The sequence below is a fragment of the Lipophrys pholis genome, assembly GCF_963383615.2.
Source record: "Lipophrys pholis genome assembly, chromosome: 6".
Taxonomy (NCBI): Eukaryota; Metazoa; Chordata; class Actinopteri; order Blenniiformes; family Blenniidae; genus Lipophrys; species Lipophrys pholis.
In genome coordinates this window covers 21,764,380-21,782,655 of record NC_137629.1, presented here as the reverse complement: position 1 = coordinate 21,782,655, position 18,276 = coordinate 21,764,380, and the positions used below count along the sequence as shown (strand labels likewise).

General features: G+C 44.1%; 2 protein-coding genes across 3 annotated transcripts in view; one reads left to right on the top strand and one right to left on the bottom strand.

Annotated features, from left to right (window-relative positions):
• Positions 1-8,087, bottom strand: part of LOC308111313 (uncharacterized protein) — a 9,504-nt gene extending 1,417 nt beyond the window's left edge. The window contains exons 1-2 of the mRNA XM_080466175.1: positions 7,686-8,087; positions 1-7,149 (exon numbers count right to left, since the gene is read on the bottom strand). The exon at positions 1-7,149 is cut by the window's left edge and continues 1,417 nt beyond it. Coding sequence (XP_080322301.1) covers positions 1-7,070 — 7,070 coding nt within the window. The 5' untranslated portion in view covers positions 7,071-7,149; positions 7,686-8,087. The remainder of the gene's footprint in view (positions 7,150-7,685) is intronic.
• Positions 8,088-11,289: 3,202 nt separating this feature from the next.
• On the top strand, positions 11,290-17,588 carry rmnd5b (required for meiotic nuclear division 5 homolog B). 2 transcript variants are annotated; one of them, XM_080464937.1, is made up of 10 exons: positions 11,290-11,381; positions 13,005-13,195; positions 13,291-13,433; positions 13,501-13,638; positions 13,720-13,820; positions 14,228-14,394; positions 14,712-14,877; positions 15,018-15,120; positions 15,208-15,362; positions 15,607-17,588. In XM_080464937.1, the coding sequence occupies exons 2-10, from the start codon at positions 13,057-13,059 to the stop codon at positions 15,668-15,670; spliced, it is 1,176 nt and encodes a 391-aa protein (XP_080321063.1). In that variant the 5' UTR covers positions 11,290-11,381; positions 13,005-13,056; the 3' UTR covers positions 15,671-17,588. The 2 variants fall into 2 exon arrangements, with proteins under 2 accessions (XP_080321063.1, XP_080321064.1); XM_080464938.1 differs by lacking the exon at positions 11,290-11,381 and adding an exon at positions 11,554-11,674.
• The last annotated feature ends 688 nt before the right edge of the window (positions 17,589-18,276 follow it).

Genomic DNA, 18,276 nt, shown 5'->3' with positions numbered 1-18,276 from the left:
AGTGCGGGTTGAACTACTGGATAAGGTAGTGGCTGACCTGGAGAGTGCGGAGGAGCTGGCGGCGTGAGGTTGTGAGGGCTACGGTGGTGGTGAGGAGGGGGGAGACCAGGGTGAGAGGGGCAGCCAGCTGTGCAAGAGCATGGAGGAGGGCGGGCAGAGAAGTGATAGCGATTTGACCTCAAAGGTGTCAAATCTGGCAGCATGAGTGGGCTAAAGCTCTCTCTTTCATCATAGCTCGGAGGGTCATCTGAGGCATAAAAACGCAGATCATCTGTCCTTTGGGAACGTTCACTGGACAGAGACCTGCGGCACGACTGGTGTGAGTATCTTGGCACTTGTGTGGTGGAAACAGCAGTGGCTTGTTTGATACTTTTTGAAGGTGGCATAGCAAGTTCATGAGGATAAGCTGGTCTGGGATACCGCAGCAGGTTGTCTGAATCCATGACAGCTGGTTGGCTTGGCTGGCTGGCACCAGTAGAAGCAGGACCAGAGATCTGGTTTGGGATGGAGTCAGAAACCAGACTAAGCTCCGAGTTTACACTTGAGCCCTCAGTCGATGTTGGAGCTGTTGCTAAGGTTACAGGTGTTTGTGCATAGCTGGAGCTTTGAGAAGACGCAGCGGGTTGTCTTCTGTCATTGGACACCTCTGTATCTGATGTTGTTGTTGATTGATTTGACTGATCATGGAGGCTGGCAGAAGCTGGTTTACTGGGTGGGGGTTTGAGGCTGGACACTGCAGACACAGCCAATTTTCTTGAATAGTTTGCTGTTGATGTTGAATCATTGGAAATTTTCCTGTAGATGGTTGGTGAGCTTACCACAATTGTTTGAGTCCTCTCCTCACCTTGGAGTTTTACAGCCGATGCTGTTGTTAATGGTTTTTGTGCATCATTCGGTGTTGCTCCCAAATCCGCAGGTTTAAATTTGCAGTTTGGTTTTGGAGGTACGGCTGGCTTCTGAGAATTCTTCGCTATAGATTTAACTTCAATAGTTTGAGGCCTGTTGCTTCCTGTTATGTGTGGGGGATTCTCCTTTTTCTGTGGTTCTTTCGACAATGACTTAACTTCAATTGGCTGTGGTTTGAATCTTCTTACTGCAGGGGACCGTGGTGGAAAAGTTGGATCCATTCTTTTCACTGATTCAAAGTCCCCAAGTTCTTTCTCTCTTGTCAGAGCAGGTGTCTGGTCCAGTGCATTCTTTTTTTGTTTATCCACATCTCTTTTACTTGGCTTAATACTACCTGCCTCATCCTCTGTGGTGAGCATGTCTGTGTTGTCAGTCCTTGCTGAAGGGCCAGAAGCAGTAGATGTGGAGGGAAATGTCCTCTCTCTATAAGAATCACTGCAACTTTCATCTGAAATTGTGTTGGTTTGAAGAGGAATCTCCAGACAGTTCACGTGTTTAGGGACTCTTTTGTCTCCAGGTGTATTTTGGTTGTCGCCCACTACTGCTCCAATGTCAGCCTGGAAGCCTTTCTCCTTTAATAACATGGAAACGGAGTGGCCACCGGGGGTCATAGATTCAGGTGAAAGAGATGCACCTGGAGCTTGGATTATGTTAGGAATTTCTTCCTGGGCGGGAGAAGCAGATGTCTTGCTCTTGTTCGATCCTTCTCTGATTAAAACTACAGCAGTGGACACTTCTCTTTCTTTACTGGGCAATTTAGGCAGGCTTCCAAGCATGGGGGGTTTTCTGTCTGTCCTCACCACCACAGGTTTGTCCTCACTACTGGGAACTTTATGGATTTCTGTTGTGGTTTCTTGTGTTTCCTCTGTAATGCTGACATTGTGTTCACATAGTTTGACAACTGTTGTGTCCTCTGTTTTATAATCTTGTGTATTCAGGGACTGGGATTCTCTGCTTACCTCTGTGAGGGAGTTAGAAGAAGGCTGAAGTTTGACACCTGGGTTCTCTGAGTCTTTGTGGCCACACAAAGTCTTATTTTTGTCTTCTTTCCAGCGAACAGCTTTGCATTCTATCTGTATTGGCTGTGGACCGGACAGAGACTTTCCTTTGCCCTGAAAGGATGGAGCGAACGTTGTGAAGTGCTTTACTTCTTCTTTTTGTTCCTCTTTTGTGTCTATCCAGCATTCTTCTTTTTCCTCCCTCCTCTCCACACTTCTTCCACCCTGTCTTATATCCCTCTCCTTCACTATCACAGAGTCTTCTCCCATTTCCGCCTCACAAATTCCTGTCTTTTCTTCATTCAAAGTTGACGGTGCTACGGTACTTGCTGCCTTAAAGGAGAGATTATACGTATTTTTTACAAGCCTTCTTACATCTCTAACTTTGTGAATGGGAGCTTTAACATTTGTATTCTCATTTCCTTCTTCCTCAGTTTTGTCATCTACTCTTGTCTCAGTTACATCTTCCTTTTCTTTAAAAGACACATTTGGGAAAGAAGTCTCCGGTCTGATTTCTGCCTCAGGTGTGAGACAGACATTTAGTGAGGCTTTTTTCTTTTCCACAGCCTTGATTGTAATCTCTTGTGGTCTTGACATGCAGGCGTCCTTGTCACTGGGTTGCAGTTGTTTATGGTCCTCCGTGTTTTCACATTGCTGCTCTCTGTTTGTATCCCCAGCCTGCGTGTGGCTGGCTCCAGTGGCAGAAGGCGCTCCTGTTTTCCCGGCATTGGCATTTGCTGAGTCACCACTGTGCTTTTCACATGTTTTACTGTCATTGGGCCGTTGTCCCCCAGTACAAGAGTGTTTACTATCAAATGGCACTTTCAGTTCCGATATCATTTCAGTTCTTGATAAGTTTGCACTTGTGCTTTGGAAGTCAGCCTCTTCACTGTCAGTCAGTGAAAAGTTCACACTCCTGCTGCTGCTGGATGAACTTGGCCTGTTACTGGATCTCACTCCAAAGCCTTTAGGGGGTTTAGCATCCTCCTTTGTGCTCGGTTCCTCTCTCAGAGGAAGATCCTCAGCTAAAAGGCTATGATCCGACTGATGACTCGGACTCAGATTGGAAGTGTAAGGTTTTGGGGATACTTTAGGTGGTGCTATTGCAGTCTCTGTTGGGGGATTGTTTTCCTCAAAAGTGGGACTGACATCTTCGCCTGCTTGCTCATCAGGTTGGTTATCAACGCTTTGCATCTTCTTGGACAACACACTCTTGATGAGGCATGTAGCCATTTTAGTTTTACTGCTTGTTTCATCCACAGAAGCAGATTTCTGGAGTTTGGACTTTTTATCCTTTTGTTCAGGGAGATCAGAGCTGCACTCAGTTGGGTAGCATTCTTGAATTGCTGCTGGTGTGCTGTGTTGTCTCACAAAGGTCCCACTAAAGTGACTTTCTTGAGAGGGGCTTTCCGCCATCACTGGAAGACTCGGACTACTGTTTTCGCTGCTCTCATCCAGGTAACCTTCCGCAGTATTCCTTCTTTTAAGCTGAATCTGTCGCTTTGGCACTCCTCTTCTGATCTTCCTGGAGTCCTCTCTTTCCACAGCCACATCCACACATTCATAGCTGCCGAGCTCACAGCGTCTTGATGGATCAAGCCCATCGGAGTACAATGCAGATGGTTGCTGGATAGTGAGTTCATCTTGGTCCAGCCTGGGTGCAGAACCTCTAAAGTCAGCATACGCCGGCCAGGCAGCATTGACTCCTGCCGGACTCTCCTGGGTTGACGGTTGAGAGATGTTTGTGGATGATCGATGACTGGAGTTGTACATGTCAAGGTAATCAACTTCAGGACTTGACAAGCTGCGAAAAGCGAAGTCCGTAAACCACTTCACTTCATTGTCCGTCTCATCAAGTTCACTTCCCATGCTAGAACTTGAACTCCGACTAGCCCTGTTTGTAGATACACGTCGAGGAGCACTGTTCTTGTTGTGAGGTACAGGAGGTTGTCGTCTGCTGGCACCGCCACCCCTGGTTTCTTGTTGAGAAGCAAGCCTGTGCAGATTCTGTTGTTGCTGTAGCTGCCTAGTGGCAAGCAAGCCCTCTGAATAGGAATGCACTGTTGGCAGTCCCTGGCGGGTCTCTCTGCTTGTGGGAGCTGCAGTGCGACTCACAGGTCCTTTTCTATTCCTGGCACTGAATGACAGCTCAACCTGTTCCCCTCTGTAACTGGCGTCCCCCTGCCATGCCTCCCCCTTTTCAGGAACCCGCTCCTCCCTCTTTCTCTCTTTTTTCATCTCCCTATCCCTTTGCCTCTCTCTACCTATCTCCCTCTCCTGCTCCAGCTGCATATCCCTCTCCAGTTGCCAGCCTGATCTAACCCAGGGGGCTTGGCTATTATTGTCAACAGGGGCCACGTCGGGGCTTTCCCTATTTGTCACTGCTTTCTTTAAATTACCACTTGGTGAGGATGCTACAACTTGAGGGGGGCTAGGGCGTCTGTTCTGCCAGTGCCTGTAAGGTTTCTCTGGTGCTATGATGTGAACAGGTGTGAATCTGGTGAGTGGCGGAGAGGGGGTTCGCCTTCTGTTCACACGGTGGGACATGTCTTCTGGAGATCTCTCCTTGTTTTCTTGTTTAACTTTTGTTGACAGCTGTCTGCTTGAGTTCTCAGGTGGATAAGTTGGTTTCGATGGGCTTCTGTTTTCAGATGTAAGAGAGTAAGTATTTAATTGAGATTGTAGAATTTCCACTTTCCGCACTGATGAATTGGATGTGGCCTGGTGAACAGGACTTCTGTTCTTAGACAGTATAAGATCAGTGGGAGGCAGCTCAATGGAAGGATAATAACTGGATTCTTCTCTCTGAAAAAAGGGAGAAATAAGGCCTTGGTTTTCTTCCTCAGACACAAATACTATGCTTGATTGATTCTGGGTATTTATGTCTGTTGGTCTCTCTTGTCTTTCTGTGCCTTTATGTTTTGGTGATGTGTTTCTACTTTTCTCACTTGAAACAGGTGAAATAGATACAGGGGACTGACATACTACTGCTGGTGAACTGTGTTTGATTTCCTTAGCAGCTAAATTGTCTCTTCTTCCAGGACTAAATGAAGGTGACACATTATCTTTGGCCAAGAATATATGGGACTGTTTATCTGTAATATCAACTTCACAGCAATCCCTTTCAACCTCAGGTGTACTTCCTAAAGAAGTAACAGATGGTGTATACTGAGGGCTGTACCCTCTGGACAAGGTTGCTGGTGAATGCTGATAATCGTGGCCAGATAATCGACTAACTGGTGATAAATCTCTACTTTTATTCTGTGGTGAAGGACTTTGATACTGGTCGGGTGAAAGTGCTTGAATTCTTGGAGATGGAGTATGAAAATTTAACTGAGGTGAAGGTATTTGATCACCAGGTTTACTTATTTCAGACAGTGAGCTGGACTTGACCAAGACTGGTGTATGAGTTGAGTCTCTTGGTGTATCAGTGGACATAAGTGTCCAATCTGGTTCTGGAGTCGAAAGATGTGACAGTTCCGGAAATGGAGGGGAGTGCCTATCTTCAGGCTGAACAACAGAGTATGAAATTCCTGAGATATGAGGGGAAGAAGTAGAACTTCCTGATATTGCCAAATCGGTGTGAGGTCCGGGGAGAGATGGCGATTCCTCTTCTCTCTTGAACTCAGGTGAGGATGCTGTAATCCTGATTTCGGGTGAGGGAGACGTATATCTGTACTCTATGGGTGAGCAGCTGTCCCTTATTCCTGGAGATGGAGATAAGCTATAACTTACCACAGGGGATGACAGCTGTGTCCTACCTTCAGAAAATGTTAGGTTAGGTGAGGGGTCACGTGAGGGAGTGCTTATCCTTGCTTTGGTGGGAGATGCACCACTGAGCAGTGAAGGTGAGGGGGGAGTGGAGTGATGTGTGTTTGTTAATTCAGGAGAAGCAGTAATCTCCACAAGCTCAGGTGATGTTGTGACTGAAATGACTGGTGATGGGGGCGTGTGACGTGGGGCAGGAGTAGAAACGTTACTGCCTGGTTCAAGTGAAACCTTCTTATTTTGTCCCTCAGAAGAAAGTGTGACGTCTCTTCCTGCAGCCGATATGAGCTCAGTAGTGTGTGTTAAACTTTCTATATCAGGTGTGGAGCCTCTGCTCAAGAGATCAGGTAGAGACACCCTCCCTCGTAACTCAGGGAAAGGAGATGATGCTTGAGTATCAGGAAACGACAATGTATCACTAAGACCAGGGGAGACTGGTGTTTCTCTTGAGTTAGACAACCTTGATTGACTCGGTGAAGGCAGAGGAGATCGATAGGTTCTAGATTCAAAGGTTGATTGTGTTAAATCTTCAAATGTTTGCTCGGGTAATGGGCTGGAGTTTTGACTTAAGGAGTCTGGGAAAAACTGGGTGTTTGCTGATTCAGAGGAGGACGAGTGGACACCGTTTCTAGGCTCGAGGGACGGGCTTGGAGTTATAAACTTATATGAGGCACTGCTATGTCCGTCTTTAGAGAATTTTATTGTACCTTGTTCCACTTCTGAGTTAATTTGTCTTGAATCAGGAGATGAAGCTGAATGTCTTTTCTCAAATGAGGATGAGGACAAGGATGAAAGTCTTCCCTCTGGACTGACGGTGTATGGGCTGGAGTTCCCAGGAGTTGGGGTTCTCTGATCAGTGCTGATGACTGGAGATGATGGATCAGCTTTGTTTTGTTGAGGCGCGGGTGATTTGTTTGTTGTTTTTAAATTTGGGCTACTGTCCTCAGAAACGTCTGGATGTCCTGAGGCTATCACCTTGTCCTCTGATAGCCTCTTCTCTGAATACTCGCTCTGCAAAGGGGGGCTGCAAAACCTTTCTCTTGAATCCTCAGAGCCTTCCTCTCCTTCACTTGAGCCTGGTGCAGTGTGGTATGACCCAGAGGAATCGTTCTGATCATCCACTGAAGGTGATGTAGCAGCTGTCCCGTCCAGCTCCCTCTGAGTAGGGACAAAGGCTACAACGGCAGGGCTGCTGGAGAGGGACTGTGAGTCACAGTCGTCCCCGAAAATGTCACACAGGCAGGTGGTCTCAGAGATGGCACTACGCTGAGTGGGGACGTTGATGATATCAAAGATTTCAACGTGATTCGGGGTGCCGTCACGATGGCACAGTGAAAGGTTGCGCGGCGCACTGCGCAGGAAGGAGTAGCTGTCCCCCTGGAGAGTCCAGCTGTCCATCGCTAGTCCACAAGCTCCAAAGTATCACTGTGGCCAGTCCAGTCTGCTCGTGTAGTCTGCGCTGGGCTCTGTTCCTGAACTGGAAATAAGATATGGTCACCTGGAGGGTGTGCAGCTCATTCATTTATACCCACAGTTACATTTAAAGAATATCACTGAGTAGAAAAAGTATGAATTGCAAAGCTACAAACAAATGTTAAAATGCTTTATTTTTTTAAATTGCCTCTAGAAAAATTGCACGTGGTATCAACATGTTTTGAAGATACTTTCAACTGAACTTCACCAGTAATATCACTATTACCTAAAAAGCTGAAGAAAATTGGATACATTTAATTTGTATTTAAGTCTATAGTTTACCTACAAAACAGAAATCCTGTTTGCCTCTATGTATCTTCAAAGCTTACACGTGTAACTAGCTCATAAGGTTTCCCTGTGACACTTGATATACTCTTTCTTAATTATATAAGATAATGGTAAAATTATTATCAGGTTTCTGAAGTGACAATGTTGAGATAAGCTCTGCAAAATATAAATCCATTAACCAGAAATCTCCATAAAGTGTGTAAAAAGACCATAATTCATATGCAATTATAAGAAGACAGGGGGATACTGTACCTTTGGCCAGTGACGAAGCTTTCTTAAGGGCATTGGGTTCCTCTGGGTTGCAAATATTGCCCCTCATCCAACAAACTCTTCCTTAAATCCACAAAACAATCCGAGTTAAGAAAACGTTCAGTTTTTAGGCCAATTCCAGGGTTGGGCAGCTCCGTACACCTCAGTCTGCCAGTGTCCCACTGACAGGACTACTTGGGCATATCAAACGGCACTGCCATGTGTCAGACTTGAATAGGAAAAGCAAAGAGGGGCACCCACTAAGACATCCTCTAATACTCTCATCTCTATTTCTACCCCCTCCCCTCTGGGCTGGCATCAGGGAAAGCACTCACTGCATCTAACCTAGATCTTTTTCCTTCTGCAGTTTGGGGTCTGGTTGGACATGGGCTCCCTTGTGTGAGTGGGGCTGGGGCATTGAGCAGGGGGGCTGGATTGGTTTATAGTTAGCAGCAGGTGCTGATCCAGCCAGGAGAGAGGAGTGCGCCTGGAATCTGACACTTCGAGCCAGCTCAGTCACAGGGCTCCACTATATATAGACCCATACTATCAGGGCAAGATAGCCATAGCATTAGCTGTTTGCATAGGTGTGCTGGTGGAGAAAGAAAAGGGGGAGCTCAGAGTACAGTACACTTATTGTCTACACGGTCGCAACACTGAAGGGTGTGCTTTGATATGACGTTTGCAACATTAAAGTACAATTTATCTATACTCGCACTGATGTGCACGTGTGACTGCAAAGGTCAGCAGGAGAACAGGTCAAGGGTCAAAACAGACCACCCCACTTTGACAGGTCACATGCAGAATGCCTGTGCACTGCAGGTTTGGCAGCAACACTTGTATGGTAAGGTCCTCTTGCACATGGTTTAAGTCACATTTTCAACCTTACATGTCTGGAGGTTTCAGGCTCACCTAACACATGAACTCTTCACTTCGCATTTGGGCTAGTTAATTATGTGACACCGGCTTGATTAAAACTGTCAAAACAAAAAGGGGCCGTGTCATTTTACTGTATTTAGAACGGTTGCTACAATAGCAGTACCCGCTGAGCTACATGGAGACTGTCTAGACATGTTTGATGGCAGTCAGTTGACATAAGCCCCCTGTCCCTCACCTAATACCTCATGGGATTAATATTCGTTCACTGTCATTAAGTCATTCAGCACAAACCAGTGGAAAATCTCAGAGTAAATACCTATTATATCTACTGTAGCAAGAGGCTTGCTCAAAAGAAAAAAATAAATAAATGAATGAAGCTTTTAGTATTTTTTTTTTTAATGTAAAGCACCATACATATTAAACTACAGACGTTTTTTTTTGGTCTGCAGTATCATAGGTTGCCACAAGCACTTTTATTACAGACAATCAAAATGGAAATTGAATCTCAGATTCTTTTCCCCATTTCAGAAAGGAATGCAACGACTAAATATCTGGTTTACACCGCTGATACCTGATAAATCCTTTTTTTATGGAGTTGTGTTCACAAACTCCAGTTCTGACTCCAGATATACAGATATACTCTGCACACTAGGAGTCTGTAATGATCATCAACATAATAACGTACATCATCACGAGAATGAAACATACAGCAGATTTAGCGCTCATACATAAACTGCTATAAAATTATTTGAATTTATAGATAAATATCACTTGCGAAACATGTAATACATAACTGTTCAGAATAATCAAATGAGGACAAAGCAAGATGCACGCTTGTAATAAAGTAGAAGTGCTGATAAATTTGAACCTCTGATTATGGCCGTGCAGCAGACTGGAGGACTCAGAAGGAAAGAATGATGAGCGCCTCAGCAATGGGGGAGCTTTAGTCTACTACATCACTGATAGATTAGTCACACCAGCCTGCTCAAGTCCAAAGACCTGACCCACCCTCACCCTCAGCAGTGTAACACACATATAAGCCGAGCGCAAACAATCGGCTGCACTGGAACCTTGATAACCTTTTAAAGGGTTCAGTAGTGAGGGTGGTGTTCAGTGTCCACATGCTGAGCAAATGTCAGACCCAGTCTGCTCCAGCACCTCTTCCTATGTGAACATATCCATCAGTTACTTCAAAATTTATTGCAGCTCCTAACACAGACGATGCCAAACAAGACTTCAGTCTCATGATTGGTTATTTAAGTGCCAGTATAAATGACAGTAAAAATATAAACTTAGGCTCACGTTTCATCCCCCTCTTTCTTAAATTGACCCAGTTGCTCTTTTAGGATGGGATCAACTTTGCCAACAAGCAACGTTTCCAATATTAGCTTTGTATTAATATAGTTTGCCTTACCTACTGTGTGACAGACGATCATTTCTGGGTTGTGTTTTCAAAAGTGTTTCAGTGTTGTGCCATCTTACACCCTATTTACTTCAATGTCTTAAATCGTGATACATTACACTTGTTTTTTTTTTTTTAACTTCATCAAATTTAGGTCAAGCACAAAAAAACCTGTGAAGAGCTATTTTGCATTTCTGTAGTCTAAATATTTAGCCTCCTCACAATATGTCTTGCTGAGCTGGAACAGTCTCCTCTGCTGGGGATTGAGAGACCATGGTCCTACAACACAAGCCACAATTAAGCAATAACAATTATTACATTGATATTCTATTGCAGACATACTGATTTTAGTGAAATGCAAACTACGTAAAACAAAGAAAATGGGTGATTATGATGATATTTTCAGTTCTTTGAATACCTTGACGTTGTGCCAGAAATCCTGGGATCTGCATTGGAAGATGGCTTCATCAACATAGATTTAGGCAATGTTTTCCACAATTAAAGTTTTTTGTAGGAATTTCCAGGACATTGCATGGATGTCATATGAACGTCAATGGGAAAAAAAAAAAAAGCAACTCTACCGGGAATCAAATCCACTTTAACATTCACAAAATAACCTCTGAAATACGTTAACATGCATCCACAAACCAATAATTGACACCAAACACCCATGACCATCAGAATTAGAAAAAAAGGTCCAGACTACAAGGGATCCAGTTCTTGACTCACAGCAAGAATTTTCCCAGTTCAAGTTTGGACTTAGCGATCTTTCTGTGTGGAGTTTGCATGTTCCTTCTGTGTGTATGGAGTTTCTCTGGGTCGTTGTTTTCCCTCACAGGCCGAATATGTTAACTGTTAGCACTTGTCCCATTGGTGGGATTTTTTTTAATGCTTATATTTTCTCATGTATTTATACACTCATGTAAAAAACCTTTCTTGATAGTATTCTTTCCTGTTGCCTACACAATAAATATGAACCAATTCTTACATTCTGCCTAACTTTTATTTTGTCTGTCTCTCTGTGTTTGTCCTGTGATGAACAAGATTCATCCTGTAGTATTACAGATGAGTCTTTTTTTGTCGTTTACCGTGACAGACATGTTTTATCCCACTTTATACTGCTAAAAATTACATCACATAAATGAGCTTCTTTCACCTAAGTTGACAATCGTGGTTGCTTTAAACGTGTCCACTTACAAAATTAACAATGTTATGAACCAAGCTGAAATTACCCACCGCAGACTTATGATAAAAAGTAAAATAGCTTTAAAAAAAAGAAGAAGAAAAAAAAAAAAGCGTTTTATTTTGACACGTGCAGATCCGGACACCGGAACTTCCGCTACGCGACTGCTGGTCGAGTGTTGCCATAACAGGCAAAGCGGCTAACGCTAATGTTTGCTAACTAATTAGCGGCACAGGTGAGTGTTTTTTAATCGTGAAATTTCCAACAAATTCAATTGAATGGCGGCGTATGTTTATCCCGCGGGTGGGATGCAGAAATGACGGGGACAAGCGGGTTGTCATTGTGTTGTGGAAGTAGTCGGGCCTTGTGTGTCAGCTGCTGGCTAACGTCAACAAGCTAACCAGTTTAGCAGCAATGGCGAGCTTTTGTAGCCTGCGACCCTGACTCCGTTTGTTTACGTTAGCCGCGAGCTGACTTTATTTATTTATCGCTGCTTAATAGCACACGTGGTTGCTTGTCTCGATCACGGTGAGTGTGGAACTGTCAGGAGGCGATGGCCAAACGCGACCGGTGACATTTCGAGGTTAATTTAGAGATGTGTGACAGCGTTAATGTTGGTTAGCTCTATGCGGCTGGTGGACATTTTCTGTGTTCAACAAAGCTCGTCCTGTCAAGGACTTGGGGCTTTTTTGGTGATGCAGGGTATTGACACGGCCGTACAGCACAGCAGCTGTGACTGAAATCGAAATCAATGTGTTGTTTTGTCATTTTAATGAAATGCTCTTTGACGGTGTTGAGACCGCAGTAAACACCAGGCCGCACTGTGTGCCTGCTTTAAACATCACACAGGCCTTCTAGTTTATCACCTCATCACTCTGGTTTATATCTATTTTACCAAGTTGGTGCTTGTCCCCCCCACCCTCCACCTATCCTGATAAAACGATGAGTGAATGGGGGCTTCTTCTCTCTCAGTATTGTTCATCATTGCCTGGTCCCACTTGTTCTAGAGGCAGCTGTGGGACAATCATGGGATTGTCTACATGTAACCAGAATCCTGCAGGAAGCTAAATCTGAAACGGTCATCCCCTGTTTTTCTTCTTTTTTTTTTTAACTATGATTTAAATTTGTTGAGTTTCTAGTTAATGAGAGAGATCTATAATTGTACTGGGTCCCCACAAACCTGCAAAGTAAATGCTTATCACCCCAAATCTAAAAGATAGTCCCATCTAAACCAGCCAAATTGTGATGTTGTTGATCGCAGAGAGGTGGAGTTGTACACACACTCACTAAGGAGGTGCAGACACTTCCATATATAAAATAACATGAATATAAACTTGAATTTTAGGATATGAAATGTACTGTAAAATGTAGATAATTATTCAACAGCAATTTTTCTTGGTTATCCTTCAGTCATGTGTCCTCCATTTCTTTGTCGTCAACAAATGTGTTGGCGAAGGTATGCGCTCTACTGAGTGCCAGTTGTAGTTACACCATTAAATAAGACGTTAGATCTCGTGTTGATGGGCTTCAATATGAAAGGGAAGGTAAATGTGCAGATAGTGATAATAGCAGTGGATGTTAAAAATTACTTTGTAAGACAAATACGCAAGTTATTTATATTCACTTTTTAAAAGCGCGGCATAGTTATTGATACTTAATTACTCTTTACCATTAAAAGAATAGAAAAGCTAGTTTTATTCTTTCAGAGTTCTCCCGATTTACAAAATATTTAAGATTTACATGTTTTCTCAATAAATGTGGGTTTATAACATAAAGTTTAAAACAGCCTTAAAAAAATGTATGAACCAATAATAATGCGTGACAAAGTACCGTTGCTCTGTTTTTCTTGTAAATTTAGGTGTTATTGCCGTGTGTGTGTGAGAGTGTGTGTGCGTGTTCCAGTCTGAACCATGGAACAGTGTGCGTGTGTGGAGCGCGAGCTGGAGAAAGTGCTTCATCGCTTCGTAATGTACGGCCACCAGTCTGAGGAGAGGCTAGATGAACTCCTGCGCAGCGTCTGCGAGATACGAGGACAGCTCGTGGCGTTCGGTGAGAAGAAACGATACCTCTGCGCTTGCACTTTTAACTTTTCCATGTGTTGCACATGATGGTGGTGATGCACTACATTTATCTCCCTGTAACAGGAGTACAAGATGCAGACCTATCCGTTCTATCCCAGACTATGGCCCAGTGCTGTAAGAATATCAAAGAAACAGTGCAGGTGTTGGCCTCACGACATAAGGACATCCACGGCAGCGTGTCAAAAGTCGGCAAAGCCATTGACAGAGTGAGTATAAACCACTTTCTGACGGTGTGACACCTGACATGCATAACACTGGCTTGTTTGTGTGCAGAATTTTGATGCGGAGATCAGTGCAGTGGTGGCAGAGACGGTGTGGGACACCCCGGAGAGACAGAAATACCTGAGTGAGACGATTGTGGAACATCTGTACAGACAAGGGATGCTCAGTGTAGCAGAGGATCTTTGTCAGGTGAACACTTTTCTAACTGCACAGAATGTTGTTTGGCTGAAATGTTATTTGGTTAAATTGATGTCTTTGTCTCTTTTTTAGGAATCGGGTGTAGTTATAGATATGAGTATGAAGCAGCCTTTCCTGGAGCTCAACAGGATCCTTGAAGCTCTGAGGATGCAGGACCTCAGGCCGGCGTTAGAGTATGTTGTTTTATTTATTTAAACGGACACTTCTGTTTTCTGTTTGCAGTTATCAGTCTTCTCAGAGGTGAATTGTGGCCCATTCATTATAAACTGGTGCAAAGGGCAGGTCGTGTGCACAAACAGGCAGAGTAGACCTTCATCTAAAATAACTATAGAAGTACTTTAATCAATCTGGTAATTCTTATTGCCATTGCTTCTTCTGTAGCATCCACACACAGTAAAGATAATAACAAATTGAAAATATTACCAAAATAAATAGACTATATACAAGAAGAATGGCATGTAAGACCACCTGTACAGAGTCCATCCCTCCTCCCACGGTGTCACAGGCCCTTCGAATGAGTCTGTTGAGCCCGTTGGTGTCTCCAAGTGTTGACTGTGCTTGTTTGTGTCTGTCTCATTAGGTGGGCTGTGACGAATCGGCAGCGCCTTCTGGATCTGAACAGCAGTTTAGAGTTCAAGTTGCACCGTTTGTACTTCATCAGCTTGCTCGGTGGAGGAATCGGCAACCAAATGGAGGCGCTGCAGTATGCCCGCCACTTCCAGCCCTTTGCCTCTCAGCACCAGAGAGGTAGGCAGCATGCACTCGTTTTATCATTCGACACAAACGCACAGGAAGAATTTGATACTATATTAATAATAATTCATGGGATCAGAGAGGAATGAGGGGGATGAGTCGAATAGATCTGATGGGTGAAGAGGAGTCGTTGGAGCTGCTGTAGGAACAGAGTGATCCGACAGGTGGCTGAATTCTAAACCAGCTGAAGTTCATGGAGGACTTTCCGAGGAAGTCCGAACGCCAAACCAAGAATTCACAATATTTCATGTCAGCGTGTTCTCAAACGAGAAACATCTTCCATTACGTTCACATTTCCCCACCTCGTGCAGATATCCAGATCCTGATGGGTAGTCTGGTGTACCTGCGCCATGGCATCGAGAACTCTCCGTACCGCAGTCTGCTGGAGACAAATCAGTGGGCGGAGATCTGCAACATCTTCACCAGGGACGCCTGCGCTTTGCTGGGTCTCTCGGTGGAATCTCCACTAAGCGTTAGGTCAGACACAACGATACACACTCTGGACCTGATGTCTGTGTCAGTCACTGGCAGATTGGTTTCAGAAGTCCAATGCAAGACTGCCTGTATAGGAACCAATATGAAACGGTGCTAATGCCTCGTCGATCATTCCTCTGCAGTTTTGCGTCGGGGTGCATGGCCTTGCCGGTGCTGATGAATATTAAACAGGTGATCGAGCAGAGACAGTGCAGCGGCGTCTGGACGCACAAAGACGAGCTGCCTGTAAGTAACTTTCACTTTTCAAAAAGAACTTCTCACCGTATTTCCTCCTGTATTCCCTTCACTGAAACATGTTTTCTGTACCTGCAGATCGAAATCGACCTCGGGAAGAAGTGCTGGTACCACTCTGTGTTCGCCTGTCCAATTCTGCGGCAGCAGACCTCAGAAAGCAACCCCCCCATGAAGCTCATCTGCGGCCACGTCATCTCCCGAGACGCTCTCAACAAACTCACTAACGCTGGGAAGTAAGTCGGCAAAGCAGCCCGATGTCTGCACACATGGTAGAATAGTTACGGAACATTTAGAGAATAAAAGCAAAAGCTGGGCTCTGTCTGCTCTGAGGTCCTCATAATTAGATTTGTGCATGTCTTTGAAAACTATAATAAGAATCTAGAGCAGGAGCTTCATTGTGATGTGTTGGGTGCACTGGAGGCTGTGGGAGCCGCTGCTGGATGCATCCAGACTAACATCCTCCTCCTCCTCCATCAGGTTGAAATGCCCGTACTGCCCCATGGAGCAGAACCCCTCACACGCCAAGCAGATCTACTTTTGATACCACACAAGGATGAAGTTACCTGGAGCTTTTTTTGCGTTTCCGGGACCGTTTGCTCCGGCTCTCTCCCCTCCGCCCCCGGCCCGTGTCGGCCTGTTATTGTAAGCATTAAGGTTCTGACCCCAGTGCTCCACTGGACAGCCTCGTCCATCCTGTCACCCACCTCGGACCCTCCAACCCTGCGACATATACCGAGTCCAGCAGGGAGGATCCACCAACCATTTCCAACAGAAGGCGGGGGGAAGGGGGGGGTCTTCACATGGAAAGACCCCACAATTGGATCATTCATTGAAAGTCGTTTGCGAATGCCTGCAGAGTTAGAGGTCTATCTTTTTAAAGTATGTAAGACTTTCTTTAGTATTTGTTTTATCGGCTTTATCAACTGTTTGGCTGACTGCTTCTTTGTTTTGTTTTTTTGGTCTTTTTTCTTTTTTTTTTGACTGAAGCAGTTGAATGATTATGAATGGGTGAAGAGTGTGGGTAAATGGTGTGGTTCAACAGTTTCTGATTTCAGGATGGAAATAAACTTCTGTAACTTACGAGAAAAACCCACCGAGTCACAAACTGTGTCGAAGGTTTATTATTGGCTGGTGAAGGGATCTGTGGAGTTCTACGTTGTGACCCATCACTCCTTCACGTTACTGTATTTAAGGCCTCACGTAGCTCGAAGGTCAATGTCGGCTGATTTTGAATTTCATCGATATTGGAAGACTTTTTTTTCTTTTTCTTTTATTTCTTTCCTTTGGGACCGATGTCACCAGCAAGATTTTCATCATCAGACAAGCCATCTGTCATGTTCTATTATATGTATTTAACACACACAACAAAATAGAAGAAAAAAAAAAGCAAGCAGAAATATATATACTACTGTGAAATGTGTTTTGTTCCTGTTTTCCATTGCAAACCACCACAGTGGCTCGTGTAAAATAGCAGACTGAACATGCGTAACCGACACTGCTGCGTAACTCTCTGAAGTAGCGACTCCACGGCTCGCGTCCCAGTTGCGCCCGTCGCCTCACTCTGCCACGCCTTGTGTATCCTGAGCTTGCACGCCATGTGATTTGGAGATGTAAAATCGGTGTGACGGTAGCCGTATGGTCTGACTTTGCTGTGACTGTAGGCTTGTGATTGAGCTTTACTTGTCGTGGACGGGGGAAGTCCTCTCCGATCGTTGTGGCTGTTGTTTCCTATATACCTAGAAAATGCGCCCTGCTGCACAGGGTTGGCTTTTTATTCCAGACTTAACTCAGAATAGCAGTAAACATTCAAATCCACACATTTCCTCAGGGCTCATTGCAACATAACCACACATCGCATTTAGTATTAAAGCTGTACATTTATATAAGGAGTCTCGAGCAAATAGTTCACTATTGATAGTTTTGGGGGAGTTTCTGGAGTTTGTATATAATATTCGGTTTTTAATGTGTTTGCAAACACTTGGCGGGGAGGGGGGGGGGCTGGCCACAGCATCCGAGGCACTACGATGTGCAACACAGTATATTTAGATGGTCAGTACTAATAGTGCAAGTTCCTGGTGTCCTCTTGAAAATGGTGATGTCACCTCACAGTCTAGTGAGGCTAACTTTTTCAGCAAGCACTGCACCAGCATCGCTCACACTGACGTTGCATACGTCACACTCAGTTTTAGGTTTCATTTCATCCCAGGCGTGTTAAGCTACGTGTTCTGTGTGGAGTTTTCCCCCCACTGGGTTTCCTTTCTTTGATTGACAATCATTCATTTCTTCCTTTTTGTTTTTCTTTATTTGAGCGTTCCTTCACACAGACCCGCTGTAGGCGTTGTACTTCTGTCTCATTAATTTTTTTGCTGAATGTTTGCATTTCCTGCTTTTGTGTGATATGCAACTTTTCTTGTAAATATTTATCCTCTAACATGTTTCATATACTTGCATCTGAAATTAAAATAATAATAATAATAAAAAAAAAAAAAAGGTTTATACTCCAGTCAGTTTTGGAGGTTTGTGCTTACATTTGGTGGTGGACTGCTCCTATCACTCCTTTCCTTTTAAAGCTTCTATCGCCGCCTAGTTTTTACTTCTACCACTTGGTGGCGCAGGTGCTAAATATACAAAAACAAAAAGACTTTGGAAGTGTGAGAGGTTGAAATTCAAATGGGTTACATTAGCCGACATGCATGGAAACTCTTATTTAGTATGAAGCCTTCATGTTTGCAGCTCTGATGGAATTCAGCGCTGCATCACTCCCACAGAGCAAGAACATGTGAGAAGTAAGAATCTTCTCTCATCCCACTACAGTAAATCACTCAACCTCTCTGGAGCTGCGCAGTTATATTAAGCCCCAGTTTATATAATATTTTAAATGCCAAGGTAAGAAGGGCCTCATGAGTCAGCCACAGCTTGTATCTATTCAGATTATCACCCTGCTTAAAAAAAATAATCAGCATTATGGGCCTGCTTGTGCTCTTTTTTTTTTTTAACTGTACATAACTGAATGTACATATAGGAATACATATATTCGTCTCACATCTGTGCAAATAGCATAGCACATTTTTACATGATAAAAAAAAAAAGTGTTAAATCATTATTTCCTGCCAGTTTATTCTTGGCATTTGATGGTTTCCATAGAGG